Raw genomic sequence first — 23101 nt, forward strand, 5'->3', positions numbered from 1 at the left:
ATGATGGCTACAAATAAGAAAACGAAAGGACCGTGCCCCCAAGGGGTTCATTCTAACTGAGCAGAGGTATGACAAGACAAAGCACAGGCAGGCAGAAAGCCACATGCGCGATGGGAGCACACCCTAGGTTTGAAGTTGAGCTCTGCCAGGCATCAGCTCATGACTGGATCCCCTGGAGCCTGGGTTCCTTCTCTACTGACTGAAGATCAGCACACACAGCTCAGGGCTCTGTCGTGAGGCTTAAATAAAAGGACAAATACGAGGGTGGGGCTAGGTTCCCTGCTGCCACCAACCCTCCTCCTTTCCCACCACTCTATCCCACACAACCAGAGCTTGGCTGGGGGTGAGCTCACCACCCACTGGAAGCACTGACCTCCGTCCACAGTGTGGACAAAGAATGCTGCCCGCCATACAGACGAACAAAGGATGTTGCAGCTATCAGCCACTGCAGCCTCCCCCAACAGTACAGCTGAAGGGGTTCAAGACGGAAAAGAACAGGATACTTACTGGCCCTAGACAGTTAAGGTGTATATCAAAGGAATGATTTCAATGAGCCCAGACTCTGGTATCTTCCCATACATAGAAAAGCGCTAAAGTCATTAACTTGAGATGTTTGTTTTTTCTTTAATTAGCAGAAATCTTGATGTTCAACTACCTGGTTTGTGCAAAACTCCTATATATCCTGGCTCTTCCCTTATCTCTTTGGAGCAGTCCCTCAGAGTCATGTGAGAGACTGTCTATCGGGCTTAAGTCCTCAGTAAGTCCGCGGAATAAAAATTCTCGACTTTTAGGTTGTGCTTTTTTTTTTTTTTCCAGTCGACAATAGTCATGACTGTAAACGCTTCACATCCTCCTACAAACTCTCCAAGGAAATACGTTTGATAGTGGCTACTTTTCTAATTGGTAGCAATAGAAAACAGGAGAATAAAAAAAGTGTATGTTCCAGAAGAAACAAAGGCCAATTCTTTAGATACAGAAGTAGAAGCTTATAAAGCATTAGAAAAGCCCTTGAAAGAAAATGTTACAAACAACAGTTGAGATTAGAAAGGGACAATGGGGAGTTCCTGGTGCCCTAGAGGTTAGGATTCCACACTTTCACTGCTGTGGCCTGGGTTCAGTCCCTGGTTGGGAAACTGAGATCCCACAAGCCAACCGGCACAGCAGACAAAAAATAAATAAATAAATAAATAAATAAAAATTTTAAAAAGGGACAATAACCAAAAATTCAAGTTGACCAACTTCTCCAAATATAAGACAACCAATATTTCTGAAAATAATTTTACCTGATCTAGATCCAGAGAAGAATAGACTATTTTCCCTTTGTCATCTCCAGAGAACAATTTCATTCCATTGGGGCTCCAAGCCAGAGCTGTTATGCTATTCTTGTGAATACCAGTGACGTCAAACCTCCGAAGCTATGAATAAACGATGAAAATACACACAAGAAAAAGACAAGGATAAACACTGTGAGATGTGAACAAGGTGGTACGCAATCCCTCCCGTTTATGGAAAAGCTGGTGTTCCCAAGTTGTTTCCATGCAAAAACCTGCACAAGGGTCCACCTTTAAAACTGACAGAGAAGAGCCAGAGAATATTAAGCAAAATTACCCATATATGCTCTTTGCCAAGTGTCCTACCAGGAACAAAAATGTCACCTGATTATAAAGAGCACAGAGCGAGGCTTTTCTGAGCAAGTGTTTTCTTGGCACGTGAGGACTCCTCATTTTAAAAGACATGAGGAATTCGCCAAGAAGTTAAGAAATGCTAAAATGATTAGTACTTACCTGTCTATTTCTTCCTGGCAACGAGGATACAAGTTGAAAGACTGCAACCCTCCCAGAGGCTGTGCCTGCAGCCACCAGGTCATCAAAGCAGCTCAGCAGTTTCACCACCGTGATGGATTCCGTTTTCCCCTGAAAGAGGAAACATTCGGGCCATAATTCAAAGAGTCATGTACCACAATGTTCATTGCAGCACTATTTGCAATAGCCAGGACATGGAAGCAACCTAAATGTCCATCAATAGATGAATGAATAAAGAAGACGTGGCACGGGCTTCCCTGGTGGCGCAGTGGTTAAGAATCCGCCTGCCAGTGCAGGGGACACGGGTTCAAGCTCTGGTCCAGGAAGATCCCACATGCCGCGGAGCAACTAAGCCCATGCGCCACAACTACTGAGCCTGTGCTCTAGAGCTTGCGAGCCACAACTACTGAGCCCATATGCCACAACTACTGAAGCCCATGCGCCTAGAGCCCATGTTCCACAACAAGAGAAGCCACCACAATGAGAAGCCCGCGCACCGCAATGAAGAGCAACCCTTGCTCGCCACAACTAGAGAAAGCCAGAGCACAGCAAAGACCCAATGCAGCCAAAAATAAATTAATTAATTAAAAAAAGATGCAAACACGATGTGGCACGTATATACAATGGAGTATTACTCAGCCATAAAAATAAACGAAATTGAGTTATCTGTAGTGAGGTAGATGAAACTTGAGTCTGTCATGCAGAGTGAAGTAAGTTAGAAAGAGAAAAACAAATACCGTATGCTAACACATATGTATGGAATCCAAAAAAAAAAAAAAAAAGGTTCTGAAGAACCTAGGGACAGGACAGGAATAAAGACGCAGACGTAGAGAATGGACTTGAGGACACGGGGAGGGGGAAGGGTAAGCTGGGACGAAGTGAGAGAGTGGCATGGACATATATACACTACTAAATGTAAAACAGATAGCTAGTGGGAAGCAGCCGCATAGCACAGGCAGATCAGCTCGGTGCCTTGTGTTCCCCTAGAGGGGTGGGATAGGGAGGGTGGGAGGGAGACGCAAGAGGGAGGGGATATGGGGATATATGTGTACACATAGCTGATTCACTTTGTTATACAGCAGAAACTAACACAAAGTTGTAAAGCAATTATACTCCAATAAAGATGTTAAAAACAAACAAACAAAAAAACAAAACAAATGGGCCTGTCACCAGGCCAGCTTTCAGACTATGAAACGTTACCTACCAATGGAATGGAGAACCTCATTGGACTGCAGCCTATATATATTCCTGATTGAAAATGTATACAATTCAGAAAGATAATTCATCTCTTTTTCTTTCTAGGTTTTTTATCTTTGAAATGACAATTGTTTTTGTGTTTTTTTCTGGCTGTGCCACACAGCATGTGGGATCTTAGTTCCCTGACCAGGATTTGAACCTGTATCCCCTGCACTGGAAGTGCAGAGTCTTAACCACTGGACCACCAAAGAAGTCCCTGAAACGACAAAATTTTAAAACTGCATTTCTGAGAACGGAAATACTGTTCAATCAAGTATGACTACATTGAGCTCTTATCAAGAGAGTACTAAGGAACTTGGATAGGAGAGGTAGTTCCCCTCGAAACTGGAGTCTGGAGTCAGAAGAGCTATCCCAGACGCAAGCTCTCCTTTCTTCCCTCTCAACGTGGACAAGTCATCCACCGACTGCAGTCCATGGTGTGTACCTGCCACACAGGCTTGCTTGAGGATCAGTGAGACAGTACACTTGGGAGTGCTTTATGAACTGATTCCTGGCGTGTTTGGGTTCTCATATCAATAATCACATTAAATAGCACTAACTCAAGCTTAATACATTGGTTTATTAAAAAGCACATGTCAAGCACTGAGTGCAGATATTCGGGCTTCCAGAGCATCTGAATGATCATTTTTCATTTTGAAACCACTCATTCAGAAAAATTACACAACCATTTCGACCTCGCTAAGACATATGGCAAGATCTTCCATAAGCCACTTTGATCCCTGATGCAGTAATCTAGATGGTAATCAATCTGTGCATTCAGGGGACTGAGTGGTAATACACAGTAGGGCGCAGGCCTGCCCGCTCACAGCTGAGCTGCAGCAATGAGACGTGCACATGAAGAGCTGCCCCCCACGAGTGGGGGTGGCAGCGACTGAGCTCACTTTCACCTGCCACTCTACAGCTTGCAGCGGATGTTCATGGGCTATAACTACACTTGGTGCCACGTCGTGATACAGGGTAAGGGACCTGGATCTTAAGCTACAGGAAGGAAAAGGGGGACCCTTGAAGATGCCTGCTTTTGCAGGTGTATCAGTCAGAGGTGTTTCTGGTAACCCCATTAGGAACAGGATGGAAGGAGGAAGGCGTGGGACCAGGCAGGAGGACCAGCTGGGAGCCTCCTGCGATAGTTCAGGTGGAGGTAGTATGCGCCCGGTCAAGGGATGTGGCAAACTGAACAGGTGCAAGGGCAGTAAACCCTGACGAGGAAAGAAGAGTATGAAGACCCGGTCAGAAGGAGGGCAGCAGTGATGACAGAGCACATCGACTCTCTCTGTAAGGGACGCTCTGCCAGTCGCGCGTGTCCTGTGCTGGGCACCCTGTTCAGCACTTCACAGGCATCATCTCCTGGGGTCCTCAAACCACCAAGAGGGCAGGTGCTGGAGTTATCCTCATTTTACAAAGGTGAAGTGGTTTGTCTCAGGTCACAAAGCTAGAGAGAATCAATAGTCAGGACTCACACCCAAGTGTGACCCTACAGAGGCCCTGCTCTGCCTCGCTGCCCTATGCCTTCTGAGCAGATCCATGGCCATGGAGATGGAAGGTGTGGTCGGCTGTGGGAAAGGAGGAGAATGAAAGGAGTGCAGGAATGTGAGTGATGGTTCCATCTCTGCTTTGAGGGAACAAAGTAACATAACATGCTTTAGATGTGTATCGTCTGACATGGCAACAGAATGTTAAAAAGAGAATATTTTTCCTGGGAATTTGTAATTATAAAAACTGCTACTACAACAGGAATCAAAATCACTTATTGGAGATCTTGCCACATCACAGCACAAAATCAAAACGGTTGTGTAATTTTCCTGAATGAATGGTTTCAAAATCATTGCTCAGATGGGCTGGAAGCCTGAATATCTATATGCAATGCTTGTACACGTGCTTTTTAATAAACCAATGTACTAAACTTGACTTAAGGTTATTTAATATGATTATTAAATAGATTTGGTTCTTGACTTAAGAACCAAAACATCCGAAGAATCAGATTATCAATATCTAACTATACTTCAGACAGAAACAAAATAAGAAGTTTCAACTTCTCACAGTATAACACTCTAGCTATTCTGAAAAACATTCCTCTCCAAACACCTAGAAATGTTGAATAAGATACATAAAACATTCTTTTAAACGCATAGCTGATCTCTAGAAAAGTAAAGAAAATCTACAAGAGCCGAAAACAAAAAGAATGCTGTCAAACTAGAACGGAAGCCAGCCCTGAAGCTACAGGCTACATAGGGCAATCTGGCCAACGCCTAGACCCTTGATTTTCTGAGGTGAGGACGGTTAATGAGGACAAGGCTTCAGGCCAGGTGACGTGGGGAGCTGGAACTGACATCCCCTGCTAAAGCCAGAATCCCTGAAGACCTAACTCTCAGTGAAAGTGTAAACTAGGGGAAAATCCATTTGCTGGGAAACGAAGCTGACAAGGACCTTTGTCTTATCTCAGGCATTGACTGGAGTGAATAAAAAAGATTCTGTAATCACAAAGCTGCCGTATCCAGCACCAGAGTTTGAATCTATTCTCCCTTCCCACTGAAAAGAACCTTCAGGCCAGGCACTTCACCTGACATGCTTCCGTGTTTGTAGCACTCCAAGGCGGCTGGCAGAGTGACCATCAACCCCATCTATGGAACAGTCTCAACCCAGGCCCCTCAGCACTCCCACATATTAGGATCAGCCACATACCTCACAATTAGACATGACCACAGGGAGACAGGTCCCCTCAAGAAGAACCAACTAAAGAAAGCAATAACAGAATTGGACAACTCCTCATCCTGACTCAAGCATTTCATGTCGAGTGAGGAGACCCAGAACATAAAAGAAATATGCTTAAGGGGAGGGAAGGATTGGGAATTGGGGATTAACAGATACTACTACACATAAAATAAACAACAAAGACCTACTATATAGCACAGGGAACTATATTCAATATTGTAATAACCCATGATGGAAAAGAATGTGAAAAAGAATATATAACTGAATCACTTTGCTATACACCTGAAACATTATAAATCAACTATGCTTCAGTAATAAAAAAGAAATATGCTTAAAAATGTTAAAGAAATGTAAAAAGAAATTGAAACATAAGACCAAACTATTATCAGAAATAACAGAAATGAAAAAGAATCAAAAGAATATAAAATCTCAGGGGTAGACTAAATAGCAGCCTAGTCACAGATGAAAGAAAATTATTGAACTAGATGACAGATCTGTGCGGCAAAGGAAAGATAAAAAATATGACAGATGGGCTTCCCTGGTGGCGCAGTGGTTGAGAATCTGTCTGCTAATGCAGGGGACATGGGTTCGAGCCCCGGTCTGGGAAGATCCCATATGCCGCGGAGCAACTAGGCCCGTGAGCCACAACTGGTCCGGGAAGATCCCACATGTGGTGGAGCAGCTAATCCCGTGCACCACAACTACTGAGCCTGCGCTCTAGAGCCCGTGAGCCACAACTACTGAAGCCCGCACACCTAGAGCCCGTGCTCCGCAACCAGAGGAGCCACCACAATGAGAAGCCTGCACACCGCAATGAAGAGTAGCCCCCGCTCACCGCAACTAGAGAAAGCCCACGCACAGCAACGAAGACCCAATGCAGCCAAAAATTTAAAAAATAAAGGATGTACTCCAGCAAGAAGGAGAATGGCTGCAAAGGGAAGAACTGAGATGTAACAAGGGATGGTGAGTAAAGACGTTGGCAAAAGTGTGAGGGAATCTAAACAGTGACTATAAAATATAATAATAATAATGTCCAACTTGAGTAGTTAAATATAGAATGAAAACACTAGATATGTGTATAATAAGAAAGGCCAGACAGAAACATCATAAGAAAACTACAGACCAATATTCTTCCATGAATACAGACACAAAAAATCTGAACAAAATATTACTAAAAGGAATACAGCAAGATTAAAAAAAAAAAAAGGATAATATGGAATTCCCTGGTGGTCCAGTGGTTAGGACTTGGTGCTTTCACTGCCAGGGCCTGGGTTCAATCCCTGTTCAGGGAACTAAGATCCCACAAGCCATGCCACGAGGCCAAAAAGAAAAGGATAATATATCATGACAAAATGGGGTTTAAAAGATTAATGCACGGTTGGAATAATAACCAAAACTCAATTCATGTAACATAACACATAAATAAAGAAGGAAATAAAGAAGTAAATCATATCATCACAACAGATTCAAGTGAATATCTGACAAATTTCAATACTCATTCATGATAAAAACTCTCAGAAAACTAGGATAGAAATAAACAGAAATAAAAAGCGTCCATGAGGAATCGATAGCTAATGTGGTCTTATCCATACAATGGAATAGCATTCAGCAATAAAAAGGAATGAAGAGGGCTTCCCTGGTGGCGCAGTGGTTGAGTCCGCCTGCCGATGCAGGGGACATGGGTTCGTGCCCCGGTCCAGGAAGATCCCACATGCCGCGGAGCGGCTGGGCCCGTGAGCCATGGCCGCTGAGCCTGTGCTCCACAAAGGGAGAGGCCACAGCAGTGAGAGGCCCGCGTACGGCAAAAAAAAAATGGTCATAAAGTATTGTTTGGGAAGGGCACTCAGGCCATATTCTAGCAAATCAGAAGTAAATTACCCCATCCTGGAACTCACAAGCATGTTAAACATTAGCCAGGGCTCACACATGCTCAGGTGAGGACAAGCAAGACTCACCTCGAAGTTGTACTTCTTCATCTGGTTCAAGTGCCGGCAGTACAGGTAGAGCATGCCAATGCTGCTGCCCACGGCAATGTAGTCCCCGTTGGCGTCCAGGGCCGTGAGGTAGACCACTATGGAGCGGAACCCCTTCTGGATCTTTGTGGGAATGGCATTGAGGAGATAGTACAAAGGGCAGAACTCTCTGAATGTAACAGACTCTGATACGGATGCCATGGCCAACGTTTCCACAGATGATCTTCAAGCAGGACAGGAATTTTAACGGGCATCTAGGGAAACCTGGGGGCTGAAGAACAAGGCATCATAATGCTTTCAACATCTAGTCATGCAAAGATAAGTTAGGTCTAACAGTGGGAACGAGGAACTTCCAGGTGGGTATGAATTACCAAGTGCCATTAAGATCACTTTTGAGCATTTTAATTCAAAACTCACTTCAATATGTGCTGGCCCCTGTAATTTATATTGTGATAAATGCTATGGAGGGAAAGGGGTGGAAAAAATATTAAAAACAGTTCTTAATCTCAAGTAGCTTATGATCTAGTTAGGGAGGCAAAAGAAACTGTGAAGAGACATAAAACCAGATGTGATTAGGTGCTAATCTGTGGGTCTCTATCAGAAGAGGGAGAGAGCAGTGTGGACTAGAGAGTGGAGAAAGCTTCACTGGAAACATCCAAAATTCTGAAGCCCACCAGGAAGGACAGAATGTGGAGAAGAGGAATTCCCTGGCAGTCCGCCCTTCCACTGCACGGTGCACGGATTTGATCCCTGGTCAGGGAACTATGATCCCGCAAGCTGCATGGCCAAAAAAAAAAGTGTGTGGAAAAGAAACAGTAAAGACACTGTACTAGAAGAACAGTGGACCAATCCAGACGTAGGAATAAGCTCACTGTGTCGAGGTGGTGGAGAAACGTGTCCCCCGGCTGGATAGCCACAGCCTCCACAGCACTCAGAACACCAGCTACACAACACCTCCTACCTGTTCTGCACTGACACCCACACCTCTTGAAAATTTGGATTCAAAGCTTCCCTCAATAAAGGGAAGCGTGTTATATATCATCACACAGCGTGTTATACTTTATGAAGTGTTCATTCACCCATTTAATCCTTACCCTACAGACTTTTACATGGGTTTGGAAGTCCCAGCCACAGCAATCAGAGAAGAAAAAGGAATACAAATCGGAAAAGAAGTAAAACTGTCACTGTCTGCAGATGACATGAGACTATACATAGAAAATCCTAAAGATGACACCAGAAAACTACTAGAACTAATCAATGAATTTGGTAAGGTTGCAGGATACAAAATTAATGCTCAGAAATCTCTTTCATTCCTATGCACTAACAATGAAAGATCAGAAAGAGAAATTGAGGGAAGAATCCCATTTACCATCGCAACAAAAAGAATAATATGCCTGGGAATACACCTACCTAAGGAGACAAAAGACCTGTACTCAGAAAACTATAAAACACTGATGAAAGAAATCAAAGATGACGTAAACAGATGGAGAAATACACCATGTTCTTGGATTGGAAGAATCAACATTGTGATAACGACTCTACTACCCAAAGCAATCTACAGATTCAGTGCAATCCCTATCAAACTACCAATGGCATTCTTCACAGAATTAGAACAAAAAATTTTACAATTTGTACGGAAACAAAAAAGACCCCGAATAGCAAAGCAATCTTTTTTTTTTAAATAAATTTATTTATTATTTTATTTTTGGCTGTGTTGGGTCTTTGTTGCTGCACGTGGGCTTTCTCTAGTTGGGGCGAGTGGGGGCTACTCTACATGGTGGTGTGCGGGCTCCTCATTGCTGTGGCTTCTCTCTTTGTGGAGCACGGGCTCTAGGCGCTGGGGTTTCAGTAGTTGTGGTACGCGGGCTTCAATAGTTGTGGCTCATTGGCCCTAGAGCACAGGCTCAGTAGTTGTGGCGCACGGGCTTAGTTGCTCCGTGGCATGTGGGGTCTTCCCAGACCAGGGCTCGAACCCATGTCCCCTGCACTGGCAGGCGGATTCCCAACCACTGTGCCACCAGGGAAGTCCCAGCAAAGCAATCTTGAGAAAGAAAAGCAGAGCTGGAGGAATCAGGCTCTCCAACTTCAAACTATACTACAAAGCTACAGTAATCAGGACAAGTATGGTACTGGCACAAAAACAGAAATATAGATCAATGGTACAGGATAGAAAGCCCAGAGATAAACCCACGCACATATGGTCACCTAATTTAGGACAAAGGAGGCAAGAACATACAGTGGAGAAAAGACAGCCTCTTCAATAAGTGGTGCTGGGAAAACTGCATAGCTACATGTAAAAGAATGAAATTAGAACACTACCTAACACCATACACAAAAATAAACTCCAAATGGATTAAAGACCTAAATGTAAGACCAGACACTATAAAACTCTTAGAGGAAAACATAGGAAAAACACACTTTGACATAAACCACAGCAAGATCTTTTTTGACCCACCTCCTAGAGTAAAGGAAATAAAAACAAAAATAAACAAATGAAATGGGACTTAATTAAATTTAAAAGCTTTTGCCCAGCAAAGGAAACCATAAACAAGATGAAAAGAAAACCCTCCGAATGGGAGAAAATATTTGCAAACAAAGGAACAGACAAAAGATTAATCTCCAAAATAGACAAACAGCTCATGGAGCTCAATATCAAAAAAACAAATAACCCAATTGAAAAATGGGCAGAACTAAACAGACATCTCTCCAAGGAGGGCATACAGATGGCCAAGGGGCACATGTAAGGATGCTCAACGTCACTAATTATTAGTGAAATGCAAATCAAAACTACAATGAGGGGACTTCCCTGGTGACACAGTGGCTAAGAATCCACCTGCCAATGCAGGGGACACAGGCTCGATCCCTGGTCCTGGAAGATCCCACATGCCACGGAGCAACTAAGCCCATGTACTTAGTTGAGCACTGCACTCTAGAGCCCACGTGCCACAACTACTGAAGCCTGCACGCCCTAGAGCCCACGCACTGCAACTACTGAGCCGGTGTGCCTTGAGCCCATGCTCCACAGCAAGAGAAGCCACTGCAATGAGAAGCCCGCGCACCACAACAAAGAGTAGCCCCCGCTCAGCAACTAGAGAAAGCCTGCACGCAGCAACGAAGACCCAACTCAGCCAAAAAAAACCCAACCAAACAAAAAACAACTACAATGAGGTATCACCTCACACCGGTCAGAATGGCCGTCATCAAAAAATCTACTGGGCTTCCCTAGTGGCACAGTGGTTAAGAGTCTGCCTGCCAATGCAGGGGACACGGGTTCGATCCTTGGTCCAGGAAGATCTCACATGCTGCAGAGCAACTAAGCCCATGCGCCACAACTACTGAGTCTGCGCTCTAGAGCCTGCAAGCCACAACTACTGAAGCCCGCGCACCTAGAGCCCGTGCTCCACAAGAGAAGCCACCACAATGAGAAGCCCGCGCACCGCAACAAAGAGCAGCCCCGCTCGCCGCAAACAGAGAGAGCCCGTGGGCAGCAGCAAAGACCCAACTCAGCCAAAAATAAATAAATAAAATAAATAAATTTATTTTTAAAAAGTCTACAAACAATAAATGCTGGAGAGGGTGTGGAGCAAAGGGAACCCTCTTGCACTGTTGGCGGGAATGTACATTGATACAGCCACTGTGGATAACAGTATGGAGATTCCCTAAAAAGCTAGAAATAGAATTACCATATGACCCAGCAATCCCACTACTGAGCATATACCCTGAGAAAACCATAACTCAAAAGGACACACGTACCCCAGCTGGTTCATTGCAGCACTGTTTACAATAGCCAGGATATGGAAACAACCTAAATGTCCAAAGACAGATAAATGAATAAAGAAGATGTGGTACATACATACAATGGAATATCACTCAGCCATAAAAAGGAATGAAGTTGGGTCATTTGTAGAGATGTGGATGGACCTAGAGTCTGTTATACAGAGTGAAGTAAGCCAGAAAGAGAAAAACAAATATTGTTTATTAACGCATATACGTGGAATCTAGAAAAATGGTACAGATGAACCTATTTGCAGGGCAGGAACAGAGACGTAGACATAGAGAATGGACATGTGGACACAGGAGGGGAAGGGGTGGGTGGGACGAACTGGGAGGTTAGAATTGACATAAATACACTAACAAGCATAAAACAGATAGCTAGTGGGAACTTGCTATAAAGCACAGGAAGCTCAGCTCTGTGATGACCTAGATGGGTGGGAGGGAGGTCCAAGAGGGAGGGGAGATATGTATACATACAGCTGATTCACTTCATTGTACAGCAGAAACTAACACAACGTTGTAAAGCAATTATATTCTAATAAAAAAAAAACTTTTACATAAGCTACTGAGGGCCAGAGGGTCACAAGACTTGCTCAAGACCACACGGGCAAGACCTGAATCTAGGCCGTTGCCCTTCAAGTCCTCAGCCCTTTCCAAAGGACTCTCTATCACATCCCCACCCCCTGCTTCTCTTTCTCCACGCATCCTCTTCCTCTCCTGTTGATGGCCATCTCTGCCTGGTCCCCTCCACCACTGGTCTGTATGCCCAAGAGCAGAGGCCACATCCACCTCACTTACCTGTCTAGCCCCTGGAACCTAGAAAAGGGTCAGGCACATCGGAGGCACTAAGTATTAATTAATTAGTTTTTTATAAATTTATTTATTTTATTTATTTATGTATTTTCAGCTGCATTGGGACTTCGTTGCTGTGCACGGTCTTTCTCTAACTGCGGCGAGCGGGGGCTACTCTTCATTGCAGCTTCTTCATTGCGGGCTTCTCACTGAGGTGGCTTCTTTTGTTGTGGAGCACGGCTCTAGGTGTGCGGGCTTCAGTAGTTGCAATGTGCGGGCTCAGTAGTTGTAGCTCGCGGGTTCTAGAGCACAGGCTCAGCAATTGTGGCGCATGGGATGGGCCTAGTTGCTCCGCAGCATGTGGAATCCTCCCGGACCAGGGCTCAAACCCGTGTCCCCTACATTGGCAGGTGGACTCTCAACCACTGCGCCACCAGGGAAGTCCCACACTAAGTATTTATTGAATAAATGAATGAGTTATAAAAAAAGGAAAATCTGCAAGGAAGGAGTGAGTTCAAGAATGGAAAAGAAACAAAATTTCTTCTTTTCTCCAATATGGCCCCAGTTCAATGCTGGAATAAAAATCCTCTAGATCATTTTCAGACTCCTATTTCATTTGACAGTCATGATAGACAAAACATACAGTGAAGCAGGCAGGGTAACTTACAAACACCTTTCCTAAAGGTAAGTAAACAGTAATAAGTCCCTCTGCGATGGTTAAGAACATTAATATACCCTCTTTTAGCAGAAGTTGAAGCTCTGGGAGGTTCAGAAATTTGCCCAGGGTCATATAATTTTAAGTGAAATTTTGACGGTGAATGTTGATCCTGTCCATACAGCAGCATACTTCATAAATTTACAACTTTGTAAGGTCAAGACTGCCTTGGCTAAAAGATATCCATGCTCCCCAATCTTTGGTTTGTACAAGTACTCCAGAGAGGTGGGCAAAACCCACATGACCCCGAAATCAAATGAAAATGAAACGGCTATCAGGCAAACACAAGCGAGGACAGCCACAGTCAGACACCTTGGGAAAGCACGTAGATCATTTTAAGGAGGACACTAAAGCCAAAATAACAATGAAAGTAGCAACAGTGGTAACAGTAAACACTATTACTTAACAGAAACTGTTTTACACACGAACTCATTAAATCCTCACAAAAAACCTCAGGAGGTTGGCACCACTGTTATCTCCACTTTACAGGCGAGAAATGTTCTCATTTCAACAGTTCCTCTCCACCTTCAAGCAGAAGGGCATCACAGGAGCAGGAAAAGATGTATTTCCTTGATGGGTGTGTGCACACAAACACTGATGTGCCACAATTTACGTGATGTTTTTAAAATAAAATTTTATTTTTATAAAAGTTATAAATGTTCGCTATCAAAAACATAGCAATATAGAAAAGTACAAAGAATGAAATAAATGCCACTCATAATCCCATCATAGAGACATGTTACATATATAGATAGGGTATAGCTACATGTATGTAAACACACACAGGGTTTTTCACTTAATAAATCATGAGCACTTGCCATGTCATTAAATACTTCCCTAGAATAAGATTTTTAGTGACCATATAAAAAAACTGCAGAGAACACACTATAGTCATAAACCAAGAGAACACGCTATATTCATAAACCAAGATTTTCTCAAAGTGTTTTAATTTCCACTTTAGCTGATGAGATCTCCTAGGAAGCAAGCAGAGGAGAGAAGCACTTCACAAATGTCAGCTGATATTAGTTCCTCCTTTAAAAGTCTTTTTCCTCAAAGTAGCCCTGTCAAATTATGACATTTAGATTTCAAAAACTCATTCCCTTGAACTGATACTATTCACTGAGAGTTCCATAATCTCTACACAGAGGGGGCTTTGAGGTTGCAGTCTGGTTAGAAGGGGGCAGAGGACTTGCCTTGAAACTGCACTGGTAAAGCAGGCACACTAGTCTCACTTAGAAAATATGTTTATTTGAGGTGGCGTAGGCAGTATTAGAGGAAAATATGGAAGGTCAGAGTCTCTGGAACCATCTCCTTGGCACAATCAGTGATCATACAACCAAAAGCAATTTCAAATGTGTAAGAAGGGAGTGCCGGACTCGCTGGCCAAACTCCATTAAAAACTATCATAATTCTGTAGCAGGTAACAGACAGCATAGTCAAATTTTGGATCAAAATTATTTAAGCTGAAACCCTATCATTCATCCATGATTTCTCCCTCTCCCTCACCCCTACAGTAATCCCTCACCTTGTTCCATCAGCTCTATGTCCTAACCTACCTCACAGCTGGCCCCTTCTCACCAACTCTGTGGCCATGCCTGAGACAAATCCAGTACACTTCTCACGTGGACCACCGCATTGTTCTTGTAACAACTGCTCTCCTGCTTCTACACCTGTCCCTGGAATCCGGATTCATACAGAGCAGTCAGAATAAGCTCTCTGACTTCAACAAAATTAAAAACTTTTGTGCTCTGAAGGATATCATCAAGAAAAGTAAAAAGACAACCCACAGAATGAGAGAAAATACTTGTTAATCATACATCTGACAAAGGACTTGTATCCAGAATATATGAGAAATGCTTAAAACTTAATAATTAAAAGGTTTTTTTTTGTTGTTGTTGTTTTGTTGGTTTTTTTTTTTGCGGTACGCGGGCCTCTCACTGTTGTGGCCTCTCCCGTTGCGGAGCACAGGCTCCGGACACGCAGGCTCAGCGGCCATGGCTCATGGGTCCAGCCGCTCCACGGCATGTGGGATCTTCCCAGACCAGGGCACAAACCCGTGTCCCCTGCATCGGCAGGCGGACTCTCAACCACTGCGCCACCAGGGAAGCCCAAAAGGTAATTTTTAAGTGGGCAACAGATCTGAATAGACATTTCTCCCCGGAAGACATACAAATGGCCAATAAGCACATGAAAAGATGCTCAATATCATTAATCATCAGGGAAAATGCAAAACAAAACCACGAGATATCACTTCACACTCACTAGGATGGCTATAATCAAAAAGACAGATAAGTGTTAACAAGGATGTGGAGAAACACATACATTGTTGGAACATTGCTGGAACCCTCATACATTGTTGGTAGAAAATAAAATGCGGCAGTCACTGGCAGTTCCTCAAAAGGTTAAACGTACAGTTACCATATGACCCAGCAATTCTACTCCTAGTTATATACCTAAGAGAAATGAAAACGTATGTCTACACAAAAACTTGTATACAGAATTTCATATTACTATTCATAAAAGCCAAAAAGTAAAACAACCCAACTGTCCATCGACTGATGAATGGATAAACAAAACATTGTATATCCATGTAACTGACTATTATTCAGGAATAAAAAGGAATGAAGTACTGATATATGCTACAATATGATGAACCTTGAAAACATTATGCTAAGTGAAAGAAGCCAGACACAAAAAGACCACACATTTGCATGATTCCATTTATATGAAATAGCAAATGGCCAGAATAAGCAAATCTACAGACAGAAAGCAATGACTGCCTGAAGCTGAGAGAAGAGAGTGGGGGTGGGCATGACTGCTAAAGGACACGGTGTTTCTTTTTAGGGTGGTATGTCCTAAAACTGATTGTTGCATAACTCTGTGAATATACTAAAAAACACGGAATTGTACACCTTGAATGGTTAATATATATGGTATGTGAAATCTCAATGAAGCTATTACCCCAAAAAAACACACCAAAAAAACCCAAAAAACAAAACAAACAAGAAAAAGAAGAATCAGCTCTCCAACATGCATTCATGACAAAAATTTCAGTAAACCAGAAACAGAGGGGAACTTCCTCAACCTGATAAGGAATATCCACAAAAAAAAACCTAACAACTAACATTACACTTAATGTTGAGAAACCCAGAGCTTCCCCAACTGGGCTTCCCTGGTGGCGCAGTGGTTAAGAATCCACCTGCCAATGCAGGGGACACGGGTTCAAGCCTTGGTCCAGGAAGATCCCACATGCCGCAGAGCAACTAAGCCCATGCGCCAAAACTGCTGAGCCTGCGCTCTAGAGCCCACGTGCCACAACTACTGAAGTCCATGCGCCTAGAACCCGTGCTCCGCAACGAGAAGGCACTGCAATGAGAAGCCCGCGCACCGCAACGAAGAGTAGCCCCCGCTCAACGCAACTAGAGAAAGCGCGCGCGCAGCAACGAAGACCCAATGCAGCCAAAAATAAAAAATAAATATGTAAATAAATTAAAAAAAAAAGCTTCCCCAACTGAGATCAGGTACAAAGCAAGGATGTCCCCCTCTCACCACTCCTTTTCAACATTTACTGGAAGTTCCAGCTAATGCAATAAGACAAGGAAATAAAAGGTATACAGATTGGGAAGGAAGAAATAAAACTATGTTTGTGGATGACATGTTTATCTATGTGGAAAATCTGAAAGAATCAATAAAATAACTCCTGAAACTAATAGGCAATTATAGCAAGGTTTCAGGATACAAGATTAATATACAAAAGTCAATCACTTCCCTATATACCAGCTATGAACAAGTGGAATTTGAAATTAAAAACACAGTATCATTTACATTTGCATCCCCCCAAACAAAACACTTAGGTATAAATCTAACAAAATATGTAGAGAGCTATACAAGGAAAAGTATAAAACTCACATGAACAAAATCAAAGAACAACTAAATAAATAGAGAGATATCCCATGTTCACAGATAAGAAAATTCAATATTGTTAAGATGTCAATTCTTCCCAACTGAATGTACAGATTCAGTGTAATCCCAATAAGTTATTTTGTGGATACAACAAAATAATTCTAAAGTTTGTATAGAAAGACAAAAGACCCAAAATAGCCAACACAATATTGAAGGAGAAAAACAAAGTTAGAGGACTGATACTACCCAACTGCAAAACTTATTATAAAGCATCAGTTATCAAGACAGTGGTACTGGCAAAAGAACAAATGGATCAACAGAACAGAAGAGAAAGCCCAGATATAGACCCACATAAATACAGCCAGCTGATCTCTGACAATGGAGCAAAGGCAATACAATGGAGCAAAGACAGCCTTTTCAACAAATGGTGCTAGAACAACTGGACATCCACATGTAAAAAAGTGAATGTAGGCATAGACTTTCACAAAAATTAACTCAAAATGGATCACAGGGGCTTCCCTGGTGGCGCAGTGGTTAAGAATCCACCAGCCAATGCAGGGGACATGGGCTCCATCCCTGGTCCGGGAAGATCCCACATGCCACGGAGTAACTAAGCCCGTGAGCCACAACTACTGAACCCGCGTGCCTAGAGCCCGTCCTCCACAACAGGAGAAGCCACCACAATGAGAAGCCCAGGCGCCGCAATGAAGAGTAGCCCCACTCGGAAACTAGAGAAAGCCCGCGCGCAGCAACGAAGACCCAACGCAGCCCCAAAAAAGGATCACAGGCCTAAATGTACAGCACAACAGCTGTAAAACTCCTAGACGGCGACACAGGGGAGAACCCAGACGACCCTAGGCGTAAGATGCCACTGCAAACAATATCACCAGAGGCACGGCCCAGAAAGCAGCGACTGACAAGCCGGACTTCATTAAAACTTAAAACTTCGGCTTTACAAAAGACAGCGTCAAATGAAGGAGAAGCCAAGCCACAGATTAGGAGAAAAACTGCAGAACGGACCTATCTGATAAAGGGCTGTTATCCAAAATATACAAAGAACTTTTAAAACTCAACAACCCAATTAACATACAGGCCAGGGCTTCCCTGGTGGTGGTGCAGTGGTTGAGAGTCCACCTGCTGATGCAGGGGACACGGGTTCGTGCCCCGGTCCGGGAAGATCCCACATGCCGCGGAGCGGCTGGGCCCGTGAGCCATGGCCGCTGAGCCTGCGCGTCCGGAGCCTGTGCTCCGCAACGGGAGAGGCCACAACAGTGAGAGGACCGCGTACTGCAAAAAAAAAAATACAGGCCAAAAATCTTAATAAACACCTCACCAAAGAAGACATACAGATGTCAAATAAGTCTATGAAAAGATGCTCCACATCATATATCAGGAGAATGCAAATTAAAACGAGATACCACCACACACCTAGTAGAATGGTCAAAATCTGGAACACTGACAACACCAAATGCTGGTGAGAATGTGGAGCAACAGGAACTCTCATTCATTGCTGGTGGGGATGCAAAATGGTACAGCCGCTTAGGAAGACAATTTGAAGGTTTCTTACAAAACTAAACATAATCTTACCATATGATCCAGCAGTTGCAGCCCTTGGTATTTATCTAAACGAGTTCAAAACTTATGCCCACACAAAACCTTCACCAGAATGTTTACAATATCTTTATTCATAATTGTAAAAATCTGGAAGCAACTAGCACATTAGTAAGTGAATGAATAAATAAACGTTGGTACATCCAGGCACTAGAATATTATTCAGCACTACAAAGAAATGGGCTATCAAACCATGAAAAGACGTGGAGGAACTTGAAGTGCACATTACTAAGTGAAAGAAGGCAATCTGAAAAGGCTGCACGCTGTATAATTTCAACTCTGTAACCTTCTGGAAAAGGCAAAGCTATGGAGACAGTAAAAAGATCAGTGGTTGCCAGGGTTTGTGTGGGGGAGGGAAAGGGATAAGTAGGCAGAGCACAGAGGATTTTTAGGGCAATAAAAATACTGACACCATAAAGATGGATACATGTCACTATACATTTGCCCAATGCTACAGAACGCACAACACCAATCCTAAGGTGAACGATGGACTCTGGGTGATTATGCTGTATCAGTGCAGGTTCATCAGTTGTAACAAATGCCCCACTCTGGTGGGAGATGCTGATAAAAGGGGAGGCTATGCACACGGGTGGGGCAGGGAGTAAACGGGAAATCTCTGTAGCTTCCCCTCAGTTTTGCTGTGAACCTAAAACTGCTCTGAAAAAAAGTGTCTAAAAAAAAGAAGTTCTTTGAAAGAGAAATGGGTGGATCTCATACCACTCACCCTATTCAACATTCTACAGTGGTTCCCCAGTGCTCTGAGAATAAGCAAATACCCTTCTGTGGCCTACAGGCTGTGTGGTCTGACCCCTTCCTGGCTCCCCCATCACATCTCCACCTCTCTCCACTCATCCCCCAAGCTCTAGCTCCACTGGTCCACTCTGCCCTCCTCAGGCTTCAGAACTGACTACTCCCCCTACGATCGTTCATCTCTCTCCACACACCAGGCTTCAGAAAGGCCTTCCCTGATCAGATCACTTACAGTATCCATCAGTCCCCTCCTCCTTCTAACATATCATCTTGTTTATGTCCTTCATAATTCTCATCACAACCTTTAATTACTTTATTTGATAAACAGTTTAATGATCATCTCTCTCATGAGAATGTAAGCAACATAAACCCTCTCTTGTTTACCAATGAAAAGCCTCGTACGTTAACAATATCTTTGGCACGGAGTAGATGTTCAGTAAAGATTTGTTGAATGAATAAGTAAAATGTTAACTTCAGGTCTTACTGCAAAAAAATATTCTCAATCCAATCTTTAAAATCAATAATGCTTCCGTGGTTCTGAATATTTCCATTAAAAATATAAAACATCAAAACATTCTTCTTTGAGGCAGGATAATTCTCTCCCCCATTAACACCACAATCCCATACACCTGGAAGGTGGGAGCTGACCTTCACGCTGACTGATAGCACCCAAATGCCTGATGGGCAGTTTTATAAACTGGAGCTAGGACTAGTAACACACAGTCTAAATCATCCACTTAGTACAACGATCAGAAGTTGCCAGAGCCCCCTGACAGCTCTAATGGTTTAAGGGGTCTCTCCAAAATCTCTAGGAAGTGACAGTCACTCCCTGTTGCAGGGTCTTTTTTTTTTTTTAACATCTTTATTGGAGTATAATTGCTTTACAATGGTGTTTTAGTTTCTGCTGTACAACAAAGTGAATCAGCTATACATATACATATGTCCCTATACCTCCTCCCTCTTGCGTCTCCCTCCCATACAGTCTATTTTTAAAGTCTGGCTACAACATCCACTGTTCTTTTAAATGTTAAAATCTTATGGCTGAACATAATGAGATGGAGGCAGTCATTTATCTTCCAGATGAGGTTTTGTCACTTTTCTGATCCCAAGCCCGCTGGCTAGCCAGTGCTCAGAGTCTAAAGCCTGATGACAGCATGAAGTTGAGCAGTTCAACAAACCAGTCCGCATCCAGCTTCATCTCAGGCCACTCTTCCATCCACATACTCCACACTGCAGCCACAGTGAGCTTCCCACCACAGTCCCTGAACACACCATGACCTGTGTGTCTTTGCAAAGTCCCTTTCATTCCTTCCCCGTCCCCCATACGCATCTTGTAAGAACAAGTTCTCCACAGGAAGCCTTCAGCCTCCCTCTTTCACAGAACGCTATGAGGGCAGTTATCACAGGGCACCATCATGATTTGTTCTCTATCTTCCTCAATGGCTTCTTTCTAGTCTTCATCTACATCCTGTTCATCCACAAATTTGCAGCGGCTTCAAAAGACCAATAGGGAGTGTGGTACAATCAACGCTCAACACATATTTGTTGAATTAATCTCCCTCAAAACACTGTGCCAGAATTCCCCAAGTATGACAGAACAAAATATAAAGCCACTCTACCTCAGTTACGTCCATGATTATGCAAAAATTCACTGGTCTCTTATGTCTGGATCCAAAGAATACGTTCATTTAAAATTGACACACACTTGGAACAACAGCTCACTTCCACCTCAGCAGTTCACAGAGCCATCAACTACTCCCTCTGGATTCTATCAAGCTCCTTGAGCTCCACTATATCTAGAAATCTCTCCATGCTTGACTCCGAAGCTTGTCTTCATTATGTGTGCAACAGTTTCCTCATCTGTTCTTCACTTATTCTAAGTTTAATTAACTGCTCTGCCTGACGCCTGTTTCCTTCCCTTTTTCCTCATTAAGTTCTAGGAGCTATTTTGTTCAAACTACATACAAGCTAATAAGAAATGAGACCTTCCTCAAACTTGAAGTGTAATTTCTCTAAGAGAAAACTGAAAACAAATCCAGTAGGAGCCAATCTTCTATTGAAAAAGACAATGTGACAACAAAATAACTTAAACCTAACAAAAGCTGCTTACTAGTCACTCCTTCAGGAGAGGACTTTCCTTATCCCACCACCAGTCTCCAAGCCAGTCCTGAAAACTCAAATAGAGCATCCCCTGTATCTATGCCTGCTGGTTCTCAAGTTTGAAAGCTCCCTGAGGGCAGGGACTGGGTCTGTCTGGTCCACCACAGCATCCCTAGAAGCTGGTATGTGGCTGGCATACAACAGGCCCCAAATAACTATCTGCTGAATGAACCAACAAGAGATGTTGGGGAAAAAAAAAAAAAAAGCAAGGTCAGAGCTTTGTCAAGGTACATTGTAGCTGGGTGAGAGAAAGTACAAAATGCCTTGCAGCTCCTTGCAGGAGTCACTGGTGACCACAAGGGCTGCAGTGGCGTTATTCCCAGATCCTGCCCATGCTGGGATCTGGGTTTGGGGATTTCCAGAACTCCTTTCCTTAAAGTTCTCAAGACCTTGGCTACAAGGAGGAAGTTAACCCCAAGGGCAACTTATCACTCCAGCAGGTAAGGCAAAGGTGCATGCATGCTGGTACCCCACACTCTGCCTACAAATGTTAACAGAAGCAACAGAACAGAATAAAATTCCTGAATCTCAGCGAGAAAGTGAGGAAGAACAAAGGGAAGGGAAGAGAAAAGGAAGTAGGGTATGTGGGTAAGGAGAGCAGGGGCTAGCCTTTATTGAAATGGACCGCGTGCCAGGCACCGTGCTGAGCAATTCACACGCACTGACCCATTTAATCCTTCCACCAAGCCAGAGCTAGAAACTATTACCATCCCTACTTTACTGATGATGAACCTGAAGTTTAGCGAGACATCACTTGCCCTGAGCACACAGCTAGGAAGGGGCAGCGCTGTGAGCCGGGTCTGACTCGAGGGTACCCCACTCTTCAACCTGCACTCACTATTCTGCCTCTGAGGCCTTAAGGCAGGACTGGGAGACGAGTCGTTCATTTATCCATTTAACGAACACTTACTGAGCACCTACTGGGTACATGCCAAGGCGTGGTGCCAGGCGCTGGTGGGCGGATGAAGGGACGGGGACTGAGAGGGTCGGGGGATAAGACGCAGCGTCAATCGTAAGACCACGGAGCTCGGCGCCTCGGGCCCGCGGCGCAAAGGGGATGCCAGGGTGCGGCACAGGGGAGGGAAAGCGCGGAAGGGGAGGGGCGAGCGAGCCGGGTCGCTTGGGGCGGAGGGCCCGCGGGAGGCGTCGGCCGACCCGCGGCGCCCAGGAGAGGTGGGCGACGACCACTCCCTCGGCGGACTGACAGCTTCTGCCGGGCACGGAGCCCGGCGCTTCGTGTGCCATGGCATTCGGCCTCGGCGGTCCGGCACGGGCGAGACGGAGTCCGGGAAAGGGAGGGAAATGGGCAATGAGACCCTGAGGCGAGGGAGAGTGGCCCAGGGGCTGCGTGAGCGGCGGCGGGAAGGCCGAGGGAGGGGCGCGGGGCCGGGCGGTGGGGCGGGCGGCGTCGCGGGCGGCGTCGCGGGCGGCGTCGCGGGACTCACCTCCCGCTGCAGCCCCTCCGGACTCTTCGGCCCGGCCGGGCCGGAGGAGGCGGGGATGAACTCCGAGCCGCGGGGACTGCCGGGAACCCGTTCCCTGGGCAACGGGGCCGGCACCGACGAGCGGCAGCTGGCTCCGCCGGCGGCTAGAGCGGCAGAGCCTCAGGAGGCGGTGGGCGGGACGGAAGTGACGTATAGGACTTCCGGCGTGCG

At 44.5% G+C, this 23101-nt stretch overlaps 1 protein-coding gene across 4 annotated transcripts in view; it reads right to left on the minus strand.

Moving 5' to 3' along the window:
* Positions 1-22973, minus strand: part of TECPR2 (tectonin beta-propeller repeat containing 2) — a 95257-nt gene extending 72284 nt beyond the window's left edge. For all 4 annotated transcript variants that reach the window (XR_011246353.1, XM_069540406.1, XM_060003891.1 and 1 more), the window contains exons 1-4: positions 22892-22973; positions 7724-8012; positions 1785-1913; positions 1284-1415 (exon numbers count right to left, since the gene is read on the minus strand). Coding sequence is in view for 3 of the 4 variants with exons in the window: in XM_069540406.1 (XP_069396507.1) it covers positions 1284-1415; positions 1785-1913; positions 7724-7942 (480 nt within the window). In the remaining variant the exon portion in view is untranslated. The remainder of the gene's footprint in view (positions 1-1283; positions 1416-1784; positions 1914-7723; positions 8013-22891) is intronic.
* Positions 22974-23101: the final 128 nt, after the last annotated feature.

Source organism: Delphinus delphis, chromosome 2 (genome assembly GCF_949987515.2).
Source record: "Delphinus delphis chromosome 2, mDelDel1.2, whole genome shotgun sequence".
Classification (NCBI taxonomy): domain Eukaryota; kingdom Metazoa; phylum Chordata; class Mammalia; order Artiodactyla; family Delphinidae; genus Delphinus; species Delphinus delphis.